General features: G+C 43.3%; 1 protein-coding gene across 6 annotated transcripts in view; it reads right to left on the bottom strand.

Moving 5' to 3' along the window:
• PTPRM (protein tyrosine phosphatase receptor type M) overlaps nucleotides 1-15940 on the bottom strand; it is a 900933-nt gene that overhangs the window by 140640 nt on the left and 744353 nt on the right. For all 6 annotated transcript variants that reach the window (XM_088469672.1, XM_088469673.1, XM_088469674.1 and 3 more), the window contains one exon: nucleotides 13713-13789. In XM_088469672.1, coding sequence (XP_088325798.1) covers nucleotides 13713-13789 — 77 coding nt within the window. The remainder of the gene's footprint in view (nucleotides 1-13712; nucleotides 13790-15940) is intronic.

Raw genomic sequence — 15940 nt, 5'->3', positions numbered from 1 at the left:
GTCAGAGAGGTAGGAGGACAGCCAGGAGAGAGCAGTGTCACGCAGACCAAAGGAAGTGAAGGATATGCAGCAGTAGAGCGTGGTCCACAGTGTCAAAAGCAGCAGTGAGGTCAAGGAGAATGAGCAGGGAGTAGTGGCCATTGGATTTGGCAGCAAGGAGGCTGTTGCTGACTTTTGTGAGGGCAGTTTCAGTGGAGATGAAAGAACGGAAGCCAGACTGAAAAGGGTCAAGGAGGGAGTGGGAGGAAAGAAATGTGGTGAGGTCGGTTGTAAAAAATACACTCTAGGAGTTTGGAGGCAAAAGGGAGGATAGAGATTGGTCGGTAGTTAAGAGAATGTTAGGATCAAGGTTAGGTTTTTAAGAATGGGGGAGACAAGGGCATGCTTGAATGCAGAAAGAACAGTGCCAGAAGAGAGGGAGAGATTAAGGAGGTGGGCAAGATGGGAGCAGGCAGAAGGAGAGAGGTAGCGGAGGAGGCGGGAGGGGATAGGGTCGAGGGGAGAGGTGGAAGGGGGGAGGACTGAATAAGAGCCTTAACTTCCTCTCCAGTCACAGGGGAGAAGGATGTCAGAGTCGGTAAAATGGATGGGGAGGGGTGATCCGGGAAAGGAGGAGGTGGAGAGCTGGGGGACTGGTTGGATATGATGTCCTGACGTATGGAATCAATTTTAGATGTGAAATAGGTAGCAAAGTCAGTGGCAGAGAGCAAGGAGGAGAGACGAGGAGGGGGTGGGCAGAGGAGGGAGTTGAAGGTGGAAAAGAGATGCTGGGGATTTGAGGACAGGGAGGAGATGAGATTCTTGAAATATGACTGTTTAGAGAGGGAAAGGGCAGCACTGTAGGATGACAGCATGAATTTGAAATGGAGAAAATCTGTCTGAGAGCGTGATCTTCTCCACTGTCGCTCGGCGGTTCGTGAACATTTTTGCAGGTATCTGGTGCATTTGGAATGCCAGGGTTGAGGTGTGGATTTGCGAAGGTGAGTAGTGATTGCCGGAGCAACAGAGTCAAGAGCAGGAGTAAGGGAGGCATTGTATAGGGAAGCAGCTTGTTCAGTGCAGGAGAAAGAGAGGATAGGGGAGAGAAGTGAGTCAAGTAGGGAAGAAAAGAAAGCAGTGTCGATAGCTTCAATGTTACGCTTAGTGTTGGTGGCTTTCGGAGGTAGAGGAGGGGAAGGAGAGAGGGATAGGTTAAAAGAGAGGAGGTGATTGTCAGAGAGGGGGAATGGGGAATTGGAGTAGGCAGAAATTTCACAACGGTGAGTAAATACCAGATCAAGCAAATGCCCACTTGCATGGGAGGGTGAGGAGGTCCATTGGGAGAGGCCAAATGAGGAAGTGAGAGTGAGTAGTTTGGAGGCAGCAGATTCTGTGGGGATATCAATAGGAATATTGAAGTCACCGAGGATAATAGAGGGAAGGTCTGAGGAGAGAAAGTGAGTGAGCCAGGAAGCAAAGTTGTCAAGGAACTTGGAGGGAGGGCCAGGGGGAAGGTAGATGACAGCTGCTCTGAGGTGTTCTGGTTGGAAGAGGCGTATAGCATGTACTTCAAATGTGGAGAATGTAAAGGATGGTTCTGATTGTATATGTTGGTATGAGTAACCAGGGGATAGAAGGACCCCAACACCAATTCTATGCATGAATTCTATGCATCTTAAAATATCTTCTACCCTAAATCTACCAACTGGAGAATATATACAGTAATCATCATCAAATTGAAAACTGCCCCTGTCTTAAGTAGGTGCAGACTATACGGTTGGCGAGGAACATAATTGAAAGATGCGCTCACTGGCCACTTGATTAGATACACCTTTCTATTACTGGTAACATCCCATATTGATCTCAGAGCATCTAGAATTTCTTGTGGTATGGATTCAACAAGGTGCTGGGAACAGTTTCATGCTGACATGATACAGATGAAGGTGATAGACATTCATGCTGCGGATTCTCCATTCCACACGAAGAACAAAGATACTCTTTTGGATTGAGATCTAGTGATTGTGGAGGCATTAGAGTACTCTGAACCAGTTTGAAATGGTGCTGGAATTAGCCATTAGAAGATGGGTGTCACAACCGGGCACTAGGAATACCTCTGCTGAGGTCAAGAACTGGGGGGTTAGGATAGCCATTAAGTAACTGAAGGGGGTGACAGACTAAGTCTTCTAATTGCGTCCAAACCCAGGTTTGGCGAGAACTGCCCAAAGGCGCGGAGTCTAATGCTGGCCATAGACCTGCACGATTTTGGGCCGATTGCCCAATTTTTGATAAGTCATATGATGAATCTTGTGAAAATCATGTATTTTTTTAGTAAGATAAGATCCGATGCGCGCTCCCGCAGTTCCTATAATTGGATCTGATGATCAGATGTGCAGCCCATATGTTCCATATATTGTATCGTGTGCAGATCGTGCCGTTTATTTTGTTCATCATCATTTACTCCAATACGTTACCAGATTTACATTCCAACCAATCAACTAGTTGGCCGGTTGGACAGATAATATTTAGATAGGTGGCCAGCTTAAGTGTGAGGAACTGTAGATTTTCCAATCTTAAATTAGTATTTAGTATGGAAAGAAGAACTTTTCTTTTGCAGAGATGTAGTTCTTACTGGTAATTCTTGTGGAAATACCTGACTGGAAAGGATAGAGTCAAATGACAGGTGGTCTTCAGGAAATGGAATATTATCATGAGCAGGATTGAACTCAGACTCTTAATCTGTAACTAAAGGAAGAATGTAAGAATTAGTTTGACTCGAACACCTAGAGGACTCCAGAGATTAATTAAGTGAAGAATAACCCATTCTAATGGTGTCAGTTTGTTGGTTTTTACTAGTTCCTCGAGACTTCCTCTTCTGGACTGATTGGCTCTGCACAGAATTGTCATGAGAAGGACGTACTGAAGTATATCTGAGTTTAATATCAAAAGATGGTAGCATCAAATAAGACATTTTTTCAGAGATAGTGTTAGAAATTTGAACTTTTCGGAGAAAACTTTAGTTAGCGCTGCATTGAAAGCCATCACATCTCGGAGAATAGGATCTTTGGGCTCTATGAGCGGATTAGCCCACTCTAATGTTTTTCCTCTAAAATTTTGGAGAAGAAGCCTCACTAGGTTGGTAGAAGTAACACCACATGATGGATCTGACTTCACTAAAGTGTCATAGTGCTTAATTAACGCGGTGTACTGGGTTAAGTCGCCATCGAAAATAATAGGTGCTGGAGCATCTGATGATTTTAAAATTGCTAAGTCAGAACTAGAAACACTAAACTCTGTTGGAACTTGAGAAGATAAGTCTTGGCAAATACCAGCATGAGAGGACTCTATTGACAAGAAGGAATTGGTGCTACAGAAGCAGTTGTTCTTAGAGTTGGGATGCTCAAAAGATGTTCTTTTGTTGATTGAGCAGTGAATTAATTCAAACAAACCATCAATATCCAGAATTTTGGTCCCAAGAGTGTTTGCTTTTTCTCACTTGAATTCACCGCCTTCATGGCCCATGATGAGATAATTGGTCTTACTGCTAATATTCCCAGTAATATTGCCTCCATAGCTCTCAATTCGCAACTTAGTTTTGTCTTTCTTCATAGCCTCCAAATCTCCTGTGATCGTAAATGACAACCCTTCTAGGCAATTATCTGCTCCTTGCGGAATTTGTTTGGTTCTTAGCTCTTTAACTGGAGAGAATTTGTCTTCGAGATATGAAGATGGAACAGACAGAATACCCAAGGACTCTTTAAATTTAGATTTAGAATTTTTCCCTTTCTCAAACGTATATACTTCAGAAAGACAAGGGTCCTTGCCTGGAATAGCCAGACCACTAAGGACCTCCTTCTTAGAAATAACACTTGAAATCTCCTCCGGAAAACTCTTCAAGTACTCTTCAAGAACTTGAATCCCTGTCTTGGGGTAAGGAAATAAGAATTTCCTTTTGAAAAATGAAACTTAAATGCCCTCCCTGGGATACAGAACTAGAAATTCCCTCTGGGGAACAGAACTTGAGACCCCCTCCTGGGGCAAAAAACTTGAGAACTCCTCCTGGGGTGAGAAACTTGAGACTCCCTCCTGGGGTGCTAAACTTGAAATCCTCTATTGGGTTGCAGAACTTAGATCCCTCTCCTGGTGCTTGAAACTCGAAATGTTCCCTTGGGGTGAGAATCTCGAAACCCTCTCCTGGGGTACGGCACTTGAAATCTCCCCCTGAGGAATGAAACTTGAATCCCCATCCTGGGGCGCAAAACTTAAAAAGTTCTCTTGGGGTGAGAAACTTGAAACCCTCTCCTGGGGTACGGCACTTGAAATCTCCCCCTGAGGAATGAAACTTGAATCACCATCCTGGGTCTCGAAATTTGAATTCCCCTCTTGGGGCTTGAAACTCGAAATAACAGAAATAGAAACTGGTTGTTCCAAAGACCCTTCTTGAACCATACTAGAAGCTAATATATGAGTATTGAAAATTCCCCTAGAAACTTTAGTACAGCGTACCTTTATTGGTACTGAAAACTCAGGTAGGATACTGGATTTAGGCAAGGTAAATTGCTCCTTTGAAGGTAATAGCACAACCGTTCTTCTGGAGTAGTGACGTCAGGCTCCCCTCTAGTGGACAGCAAAATAGTTGCCCCTCCAGAACCCACTGAATCAGAAGTGTTCTTGGCGCAGGGTGTGGAACAGACTTCATCCGGTTTGGGACCAGAATCATTAGACACTCGTGCCTCTTTGACCATTGTTTAGAAGATTGCTTCCCCTAAATTACCCCACAAGGGTAATAACATCTTGTAACTGGACCCCAATTGAAAATTTTAATTTTCTTATCCTTGGTAAACTTCACCTCCTCACCTGAAACTAGAGACGCAGGAATTACCAATGATTGATGGGAAGAACCTAGAGTGCAGACCTTGGGGGTCTCTCATCTTCCACCATTTCTCGGTGAGCAAAGAACACAGTTTTTAATAAAGTGATCATCAGCACCACAATATAAACAAAGGTGTAATTCCCGGGGCCGCTGGTGTTCAAACTCAGCAGTGATCGCGGTGAGTGGAAAAAATTGTGGGTCCCAGGGACCCCTCACTTTAAAAAATTGGGGTCCTACACCACTTTTTCTGGGTCCCAATACATATTCTGGGAGTTGAGGGCAGGCACCAGTTGGGACTGTGCTGGGGGGGTATATAGCAGCTGGGGTAGAGGGGGTTGGGGTAGAGCTTTGGGTAAAGGCAGGGAGAAGTTGGGGTAGAGCTGCAGCTATAGGGGAGTAAGGGCAGGCAGGGCTGGGAGTAGGGAGGGGTAAGTGCAGACAGTTGATGCGACAGTGCTGGGGGGCATGGAGGGTACTAGGGCAATGGTAGATAGCAGCTGGCGCAGTACTTGAGGGGGTATGGTGGGGGTTAGCGGCAACCAGTACTTGGAGTAAGGAGGGGGCGAGGGTAGATAACAGCTGGGGCAGTACTGCGGTCAAGGAGGAGATTAGGGACAGGAAGTGCTGGGTGTAGGGTGTGGCCAGGTAGATAGCAGCTAGGACAGTACTGGGGGGGGCAAGGAGGGGGTTAGGGGCAGAGTTGGGTCAGGATAGCAGCTGGAGCAGCACTGGGGGAAGAGAGGGGGCAAGTGTAGATAGCACCAGGGGCAGTATGGGAGGCATATAGGGGAAAAGAGTTGTTAGCAGCTAGGGCAGTACTGGGGGCAAGGAAAAGGTTAGGGGCAAGCAATACTAGGTGTATGGAGTGGTAAGGGTAGATAACTAGGGCAGTACTGGGGGGCAAGGAGGGTGTTAGGGGCAGGCAACAGTTAGGATAGCAGCTGGGGCAGAACTGAGGGTAGGGAGGGGGTAAAGATAGACTGCACATGGGGTAGTGTTTACCTCATTGCTTTTGCTGGGAGCCCCCGGCCGGGTCACTGTTACAGCTTCCTCCTGTCCCATGCAGTGTCCACCTTCCCTGCCTCCTGTGGCAGAGCGCTCAGCTGGCTGAAGAAGAGCAGGCTGCCGGAGGGTCCCGGCACCACCGACAACTCTGCTGCCCGATGGACACCGCGCGCACAGGCTGGGGGAGATGCCGCGCACACAAGATGGGGGAGACGCAGCATGCCCATTGGCTGGGGGAGACGCCGCGTGCCCATTGGCTGGAGGAGATGCCGTGCGCCCATTGGCTGGGAGAGATGCCATGCACCCATTGGTTGGGGGAGACGCTGCAGCACAGCCATTGGCAGGGGGAGACGCTGCAGAGCAGCCATTGGCTACAGCAGCGCAAACAGACCCAGCAGGTCCTACAGGACCCAATCAGTTTTAAAATCTGGGTCCCCAGTTTGCTGTAGCGCGTAAAAACGCACTATAGCTCGTATTTTGCGAACCCTGCTCAGTAAGCCTAGGACACAGGAAACTTCGAGGGAACAAGGACGCATGCATGGAAGTCCTATAAGAACCCCGGGAAGAATCCTCAGCCATAACTCACCCCTTACATCTGGCGTCCAAACGCCTCAAAGCCCAAGGACGCCAGTTCAGCATTGAGTAATGGCCGATCCCAGGCTGCGTCCTGACAATGGGTAGGCTGTGACCATAAAGGGATGCACATGGTTACAACAATACTCAGTGAGGCTGTGGCATTTAAACAATGCACAATTGGTATTATGGCACCTAATGTATGCTAAGAAATTATCCCCCAAACCACTACCAGGGCCGCAACTAGGGGGGGGCTAGAGGTGCACGTGCACTGGGTGCCGGATTGCGGGTGGTGAAAAAAGCTGGCTCGCAGTGGCTTAGGGGCTACAGATTCAGAAAACAGACATCCAAAAATGGCTGCCGCCAAAGAGGAGACAAATGCTGTGTGCATTGCGCTCTGCTAACAGACACTAGAGGTCCAGTAGGACCTCTAGCGTCTGTCTCCTCCTTGGCGGCGGCCATTTTTGGCGCCCGTTTTCACCAGAATCCATGCGGACTATCGTACAAAAATGGCCACCGCCAAGAAGGAGACAGATGCTAGAGGTCCTACTGGACCTCTAGTGTCTGTTAGCCGAGCGCACTGCACAAAGCGTTCCTGGAAGTGCCGGGAACCTGCTGAAAGCTACATCTTCTCCCATGAAATCCCCTGGCAACGAGCATAAACCCCGAGGCAACGAGCATAAACCCCCCTGGAAACGAACATGAACATGGCAACGAGCATGAAACCCCATGGCAACAAGCATGTAACCCCTGGCAACGAGCATAAACCCCCTGGCAACGAGCAGGTAATTTTAAAGTACTTAGAATCCTTACTGTGGGGCATAAAATGGTGTCGGGCAAATATGTAAGTGGCACTTTGGTAATAGGCATTACAGTGTGTGACATAATGTGTAATGGGCATTATGGTGTGTGGAATAATGTTAGTCACTATACCAGGGATGTCTGACAAGTGCACTGCCTTATGGAGGAGCAAGGACAAAATCCAGGTACGGGAAGGGAGGGGGGCGCAAAATTGCTGCCTTGCACCGGGTGACAGATATCCTAGTTTCGGCCCTGCCACTACACTAATACCAGTCAGAGCTGTTGACTAAAAGCAGGATGGAGCCATGGATTCATGATGTTTACACAAATCCTGGTCCTACAATCTACATGTTGCAGCAGAAATTGAGTAGTCAGACCAGGCAACATTTTTCCAATATTTAACTGTCCAGTTTTGGAGAGCCTGTGACCACTGTAGCCTCAGCTTCCTGTTCTTAGCTTACAGGAGTGGAGTCCCATGTGCTCTTCTAATATTTTATTGAAAAGAAATGCTAAAGGGGTGTCTCACAGCGCTCTGTGCCCATAGGCCCCCATTGTAAAATTACCTCCCACCCCCATTGGCAACAGACCCCCACCCAGTTGCAATTGCTCTCCATTAGCATTACCCCATCACCACCACCCTAGTGGTAATATATCCCCATTTGCGTAACCCCCACCATCGCCACTGTAAAAGATCCCCATTTTTGCAAACACACCCTAACTTCACCATCAGTGACCAGTGTTATTTTTTTTATCTATTTTAAAAACCCTCTATACCCTCAGTACCAATTTTTTTTGTGGGACATTACACACCCAGCTCCAACCCTAAGTGTCAATAGAGCCTCCCTACATATTGCCCCACCATACCTGCCCCACACACAGAGTGCAGCGGACATGAGTCAGGATTGACTGGTGATCAAGTGAACAGATCAGCCAAATAGTGCTCAGCGGGAAACTAAGGTTGCACAGCATTCTGGGACGTGATTCCAGCAGTGATGTCAGAGGCACTGCATGGAGAACAGATGAGTGTAAGGAAATCTGTTCTGCACATGTGCAGAACAGATTTCTTCCTTAAAAGCCGGGTGATGCAGTGGAGTGGCGTGGTTGCATGCGATGCAACCCTGTCAGCTGAAGCACAGCTGGCTGCCGTCGCATCCCATGTGACCACTCCAGTTGAGTAGATAAGCAATAGTTTAAATAATGTTATATCACCCATATAAAAAAAAAAATAGTGGTGACTAGTAGCCATATCTTATATATAAAATTCATTGGTCTGTTTGTTTTTGTTCGTTTGTCTGTCTGTCCAATTATGTATTCAGCACCAATTGGGATGAAACCAATGCAAGGTGGTCCAGTTGGATTCTGGCCAGGTTTTAAGGGTGTTAGTGTCCCAGTTGGATCTCCCATTGGTGTACGCTGGGCAGAACTTTGACCCAAGGAGCCTGTTCTGGGACTTCTACTGGATGGATTTGGACGACATCACATAATTTGGATGAAAAACTTAACAGAGTGGTAACATTGGATCCCAGAAGACATACTAGGGGGTTGAGGTCCCGGTTGGACCTCCCGTTGGTGTACACTGGACAGAACTTTGACCTGGGAAGCCTGTTCTGGGCTTTCCACTGGATGGATTTGGATGAAAACTTCACAGAGGGGTGGCAATTGATCTGGGATGCCTGACGGAGTGGTTGGGATCCTGGCCAGACCTCACAGCAAAGTGCGCTGGGCAGAACTTTGACCCAGGGAGCCTGTTCTGGGCCTTCATCTGGATGAATTTGGACAACATCACATAATAAAACGTAATAACTTGAAGATGTAAACCAGGGCAACGCTGGATACTTCAGCTAGTTCCCTATATATGTATTTCTAGTGTATTACTTTTGGTTGCAACTTCTAAAAGATGGTGGTGGCGGTTATTACCTTCTATATAATTATCTCCAGTCCTGCCCTGTATACATCAACAACAAGTTTATTCATAGCTGACAGTTTTCACTGCCAGCCTCTCTTCTGGTCCAAGTACCAGATAGAGTGGTGAGGAGAGAGGTAAGGTAGTATTCCTCTTGCAGAAACCTGCAGTGATTAAATTATATCTCCCTACTTTACTGATCTTGAGTAGTGGTCAGTAATGTTAATCTACCTTTAGCTTTTCTACCCTATTACTACCCCTTTAGTTTATTCTGCAATGCTGGGGGCTGAATGCAGTAAAATAACCATGCCAATGTCCAGCATGAAACAACAGAGGCTCCAGGGTAAGTGCAGCATATGACACTGCATGGTCTATAAACTACAGCCACCAGTAAGGGTGGATTGATTCCCCTTAACAAGCAGAACAGTTAGAAGAGGGACATATAGTACCTGACAGTGCAGGACAGGTCCCAAAAATCAGGATTGTTCCACAAGAATATCTCCTACCTGTTCATGCAGCTTTGCCTAGCTGATGCTGATATATGAAGCATTGCTGCTGCTCAGCCAGCTTCTTGTATATTAAGATAATAAATAAACTTATTCCACCTGGTCCTGGGAGCAGGGTAGCCATAGGGTAGCACAGCAATGGCAGAGCAGCCTCCTTTAGCAAACCACCTACCGATCCTCATTACATCGGGACCGGCCCAATTTGAGGGTTCTGTCCTTAACAGGTTTGGATCTGAGTGGCGATTAATTCAGGGGATGAATTCCTGGGAGAAACAACTTTGTGATGATAGACTGAGGCTTCTCCCAACACACCTGTGAAGTGGGTGTTTGGAGAAATAAAGTTTAAAATGAAAACAAAAGCATTTTGTATGTGGCACTACTATTCCCAGCAAGCCCAAACAGACATAGAACTAGAAGTACCGGCATACCCATGGCTTCCAAAACATACTAGTGCTTTTAGTACTACAAATATCCGTTTGGGCATGTAGTGCCACGCAGGAAAACAAGTGCCATATCCTCCTTCAAAGGCCATGATTTTTACTTATGCCTAATCCTCCCACACTCTCCCAGCCAATTCTTTTTGGATGGGTTTTCCTTTATTTTTTACTTCTATATGCCGTTGGTTTTGAACTGAAAGATCAAAGCCGATGGCATTTAGAGCGTCCGAAACTGACTGATGTAAATTTTCAATTGAAAACCGATGGATGATAAATAGTCAGTTTTTACAATTCAAAACAATGGCAATTTCAGTCATTGACGGTCGATTTTGGCTTAGAACCAAAACTGACCTTTAGTAAATTTCCCCCTAAGTGCGGGACTTTTGATGTGACTGTTCCTTATCTGGTACGTAGTCTGGAAAGGCTAAAAGTAACATTTATGAGATGCTGTTACAGTTTTAATTGTTTGTAAGTGTAACTATTAAATGCAATTACTTTTTTAAGTAGTGACGGTACATCACTATTTGGAGTTTTTATTCTCTTTTATGGTATCTACATGGAGTTAAATTACCATCAGAAGGATAATTGAAAAGGAGAAGTTTAAAGATCCTGAGATATGCCTTTTAATTACAAGAGAAGCTGAGCACACTAATTGAATACTGGTGGAGGCCGCATTTAAAGGACACCTTTATATTGGACACTGTGGTGTATTTAATATGTCATATTACAGTATTTTTGTCTTTTTTTCTTTCTTCCTTATATGATTATGAATAAGCATACACCATGGTGAGTTTTGAGAAGCACAGCGCCCATCAAAAAAGTAACTGTTTATTTTTGTCTATTTTTCAGTGATAAAAGTGTCACTGGTATTATTTTGGTGGGAAGCAGTACTTAGGAGTGTTGAGAGTAATATTATATTTCTTTTTCACATATAATTGAGACACAGCCTATTATTCATGAGGTGCTGGATCCCAGTGACCCAATTAGAGACTTCCTCATTAATATGTACTCCGCCCATTAAATTGGCTCTAATATTGTTTTTACATTGAGCAAACTAGAATACAGAATACCAAAGATCTAAGAATTTCTGCAAGGTTTCTATTTGTGTCACTGCAATATAAAATGCTGGAAGCTGCTTTTACCTACAGAAATTAATGATGAATACGAATTGCTACAGGAATTATTGTAACACACATTTCAACCCACTTGGCATGTAAGTGGCATTAATGAGTGTTGCATTTCACATAAAGTAGCTGACTGCCTGTAAATACTTATGCATATTTGCACTGGGTTTTCCATTATTTTCAATTACAATTCCATATTAATTGATTTATCTACAAACTAACCATTTCTCAAACAGTTCATTCCAATGTGAAACATTCAGTTAACATGATGCAATATGAAGAAAGAAGTGGTGTTGAATAATTAAAGGGTCTACATATTTCATGAAATGGCTTGCTTGCATTAGAAGAACTGGTTAACAGCTGCACACTCCTTTGAAGGGAACTTAAAAGTGCAGAGATGACAAGAGATTGCAAATCACAGCATTAGGAATTACATAGTTTTGTCACATTAATATGCAAACGGCTTTCAGTTTAATTAAGAATTATGGCAAACCGGTGACAGAAGAAGGAAATAACATTTACTTTGTCCACACATTTATCAAAAAGCAACGCAGGGTCTGCAAAGATTTGTTTCACTACAGCCAGTAACTAGAACACTGTAACGTGCTGAAGAGTTACAGTATTGTAACCATGTGTGTTGCTATGACAGTTTGGAGGGAGAACATCCAAACTACTGGCAATGTGTGGCAGTTTTAAGCCGCATTAGGGCAAACTGCCTGGCAAAACATTAAATAATCTACTTGGAGTGTCAAGCCTAGGGCTCTAGGTGCCACGACCCTGTAGCTAGAAGTGCTTGGCCTAATGTGAAGAAGCACTGGGACCCTCCTGGTACACCTGGCTGGTGACTAGTAGTGACATAGCAAACACTGTTAAAATGTTTGTAAATAACAAATAAAAAATATAACATGTGGGGGAAACTATTTGAGACTTATTCAGTAATGGGGACATTTTAACAGTAATTACTATTTTTGTGGTACCCACCAGCCAAAGGAATGAGGCACCCAGTGCTACTTATTATTGGGCTAGGCATCTGTAGGTGTGGGTTGAATAGTTTTTCGGACCCCCCAGGGGGCGTGCAATTATTGTAGCCAAAACATTACCATCTGAAATGCATACAGATCCATTAGTTTAACTGTACTACATAACATACTGTATCATACTGTAGGCAGCACAGTGGCATAGAGGTTAGCATTACTAAGGTAATAAGTTCAATTTCCGTACAAAGCCATATCTGTGTGGAGTTTGTATGTCCCCCATGTTTGAGTGGGTTTCCTCCCACAATCCAAAAACATACTAGGAGGCTAAATGGCTCTTCACACAAAAATTATTCCTGTGTGTTGTGTGTCAATATGACAGGGAATATAGGAGTTCATTCAGACCCGCTCGCTAAGATGCATACTCTCGCTGCTGCCGCTGGTATTCATTTTGCGCATGCGTATGCATCGCAGTGCACATGCGCATACCTTAGCGAAAGTTCACAATGCGTTTGCTCGCTGCACATAGACAGCCCAGCACAGTGAGTGACAGGGGAAGCCGTTTGTAGGTGGTAACAGGGGCTGGCCATTCAAAACAGGGGAGTGGAGATACAAACGCAGGCGTGCCTGAGCATCTCAACGGCATTTTAGAGGTGTGCATAATTATAAGCATCATAGTACACGTCACCTGGCTTGTTTTTACACTGAAGTGCTCGCAGTGCCTGTGGCAGGGTATGGTCAACCTCAAGCGCAGCGATAGCATCCGATGTTACCCAATGTACCGATGGTTGCATACACTTCCTGGACATGACGTACACAAGTGAGCATCTTAAGACAGGCTAGTGGGTGTCTGTATACATTATGTGATCGCTCTCTAAGAAACACTGGGCATGCTAATGCATTGCACTGCCTACGCAATTTGCATACACATCGTGCGAGCGATCGCATCTAGCGAGCAGCTCTGAATCAGCTCCATACATTCTAAGTTCCCCTGGGGTAGGGATTAACGTTAATAACACAATATTCTTTATAAAGCGCTGGATAATATGTGTGCACTATATAAATAGCTTTAAGAAATACATACTGTACAATTTCCTTGTTATAAAGCAATTGCAAAAATTGTGGAAAAGTAATTCACAATTAAAATACAATTCTAAAATCAATAGGTTTTTCCACCAGTTGTCATAACTAAACCAAATTGGCTTTACAGGTAAGTTAGTTGTCACCCATTGGGCAATCATTATACTGTACTGTTGCTGCAATGATTGCAGTATTCCTGGGAGTACTGTAGAGTAATGCTGTGTCTAGTAGTTATATACATACTGAGGCAAAGATCAAAATAATAACCACACAGGAATTCCATCAGGACTGGAATACATGCACTAAAGTACAACGTAGGGAAATATAGTTAATTACATAGCAAAATGTATATTATTAACCCCACATAATCAAGTATACACAGGTGTGAAAATATCTTTATAAGGCTCTTTATCTTAGGTAAACAGTTAAAGCAATTATTAGATATGTCTTTTGTACATACGTCAATATAGTTTCCATTGATATAGTCTGAACTGGATTCATCTTCAATGCTCTGTAGTCTCACTCTGGAATGGTCATCTGCAATTAATTCAAAGGTTATAACATAAATGCGTCTGATGGACAGATATAATTATTTTAGGATTTACATTGTGTTCAATGTGCTTCCAAGTACCTCCTAATGCATTTATGTGTGTTTCAAGTAGCATCTAATGTGTATATATGTTAAATAAGAAATAGACACATGGGGGTATATTTACTAAACATTTATCTAGCTCGTTCTAGAAGATAACAGCTAGAATCTAATTCTATAGGCAACATCTCCACTTCTAAAACCACCCTGAGGTCTTTGAGTGTTTGAAAAAAAAAATCCTAATTTTAAACTGGTTTAATGGTTTATTGATTTTTAATATAGTAAACTATGGTTCTTAGCTTAACTGATCAAGAACCCCTTGAATCTGTGTAATGGTACCCTTGGGGGTACACGCACAACAGGTTGAGAATCCCTTGTCTATAGTATAGTAAATTAAAATATGCAAAGTCCAACAGTTACAGGAAATTAGGATATCAGTGTGAATGGTAGTACAGGTTGAGTCTCCCATATCTAAAATGCTTGGGACCAGGGGTATTTTGGATATCGGAATATTCCGTATTTTGGAATAATTGCATACCATATTGAAATGTCTTAGGAATAGGGCCCAAATCTAAACACAGAATGCATTTATGTACTATATACACCTTATATACACAGCCTGAAAGTAATTTTAAACAATATTTTCAATAATTTTGTGGCTCAAACTAAGTTTGTGTACATACATGAAATTTATTTATGTTTCATATACACCTTATACACACAGCCTATAGGACATTTTATACTTTATATTTAATAATTTGTGCCTTAAACAAAGTTTGTGTACATTGAACCATCAAAAATCAAAGGTTTCACTATCTCAGTCATGCTAAAAATATTCTGTATTTCGGAATATTCCGTATTTCAGAATATTTGGATATGAGAGACTCAACCTGTATTAGAATATACTTGTGAGCTACACATAACAAATGCAGCCATACTGTGTGCTAAACACATAGTGTTGATGTATATTAATGAACTAGGAACCATCACTCAGGCATGAAGTTGAAACCAAAAATGGGGTCAATTCAAACAGGAGCAGGTTTGAAAAAGCAAGTCTGTATTATGAAACTTGCATACTGTAAATCACGGCAATGTGCGCACCCAAGAAATGCGAGATTCAATTAGAAATGGCTAGTTGCTGCGTGGTTGTGCAACTTTTCTACAAAAAGTGACCTGGGAGAAGTGTATACAAAGTGGGGAAAGAAGAATGTAGCATGTAACAATATATCACGTCGTACACCAGATAGTGTAGTGTGTATGGCGCATGTAAAGTATTATTACTTCAAGTTGTTCCGTCACTGGGTACACACATGGTATGGTGTGTACTTAAGCTTAAGACTTTTCTTTTTAAGTGTTGCAATCTTGCAATCAATATTAGGATAGAACAGGACAATCTGCTGATACAAGGTATTTGAACAAACTTAAAAGTAGTATGAGTTTGGCACTATACTATCTTTGATTACATTTTAAATAGAAGCTACATTTCCAATAGTTACATTCATATAATATATGAGTACTAATAAAATCACGCAAACCTATTGGTTCCAATGACTCCTGACCAAATCTACTTGTGCCTGTGGTAGCAATTTTTTAGATTTTTTCTATTGTACCCACTTGCGGGGACTGCACGTGAAAGTTTTGGGGTCAAAGCTGTGATCTTCAGTGAATCCTACTTGATCGCACGTACAGTATAAGTGGTGATTAAACGCTGCATAACATGGGATCACTTTTGGAATGCTGTGGTTGGCATTGGATGTCATCGGCGTGTTCTTTATGCCAATCAGGAACTACACTTATACAAGATATGCTTGACTGTATTGAGTTTTTAAAACACCAGAAATAATGTGTAATGACATAGTTAATCAATATGAGGGTATAAAAATAACACCCGTATGAAGGGATTGAAAAAACTGTGAAACTACCAGTCTTTTGCAGATCATGGAGAATATTACATTGGAATTTGCAAACTTATATGTTCACAGACTTCCGAAGGATCTGTCTGCTGAACTAAATTAAAATTTGCCTTGGTCAGATGCTCTGAGCTACTGTATCTAATTTTACTCATTGTAATAAATTACTTTTCTTCCTGATGGCACAGT

The sequence above is a fragment of the Taudactylus pleione genome, unplaced genomic scaffold (genome assembly GCF_031769625.1).
Source record: "Taudactylus pleione unplaced genomic scaffold, aTauple2 ptg000093l, whole genome shotgun sequence".
Classification (NCBI taxonomy): domain Eukaryota; kingdom Metazoa; phylum Chordata; class Amphibia; order Anura; family Myobatrachidae; genus Taudactylus; species Taudactylus pleione.
This window is presented reverse-complemented; position numbering and strand designations above follow the sequence as displayed.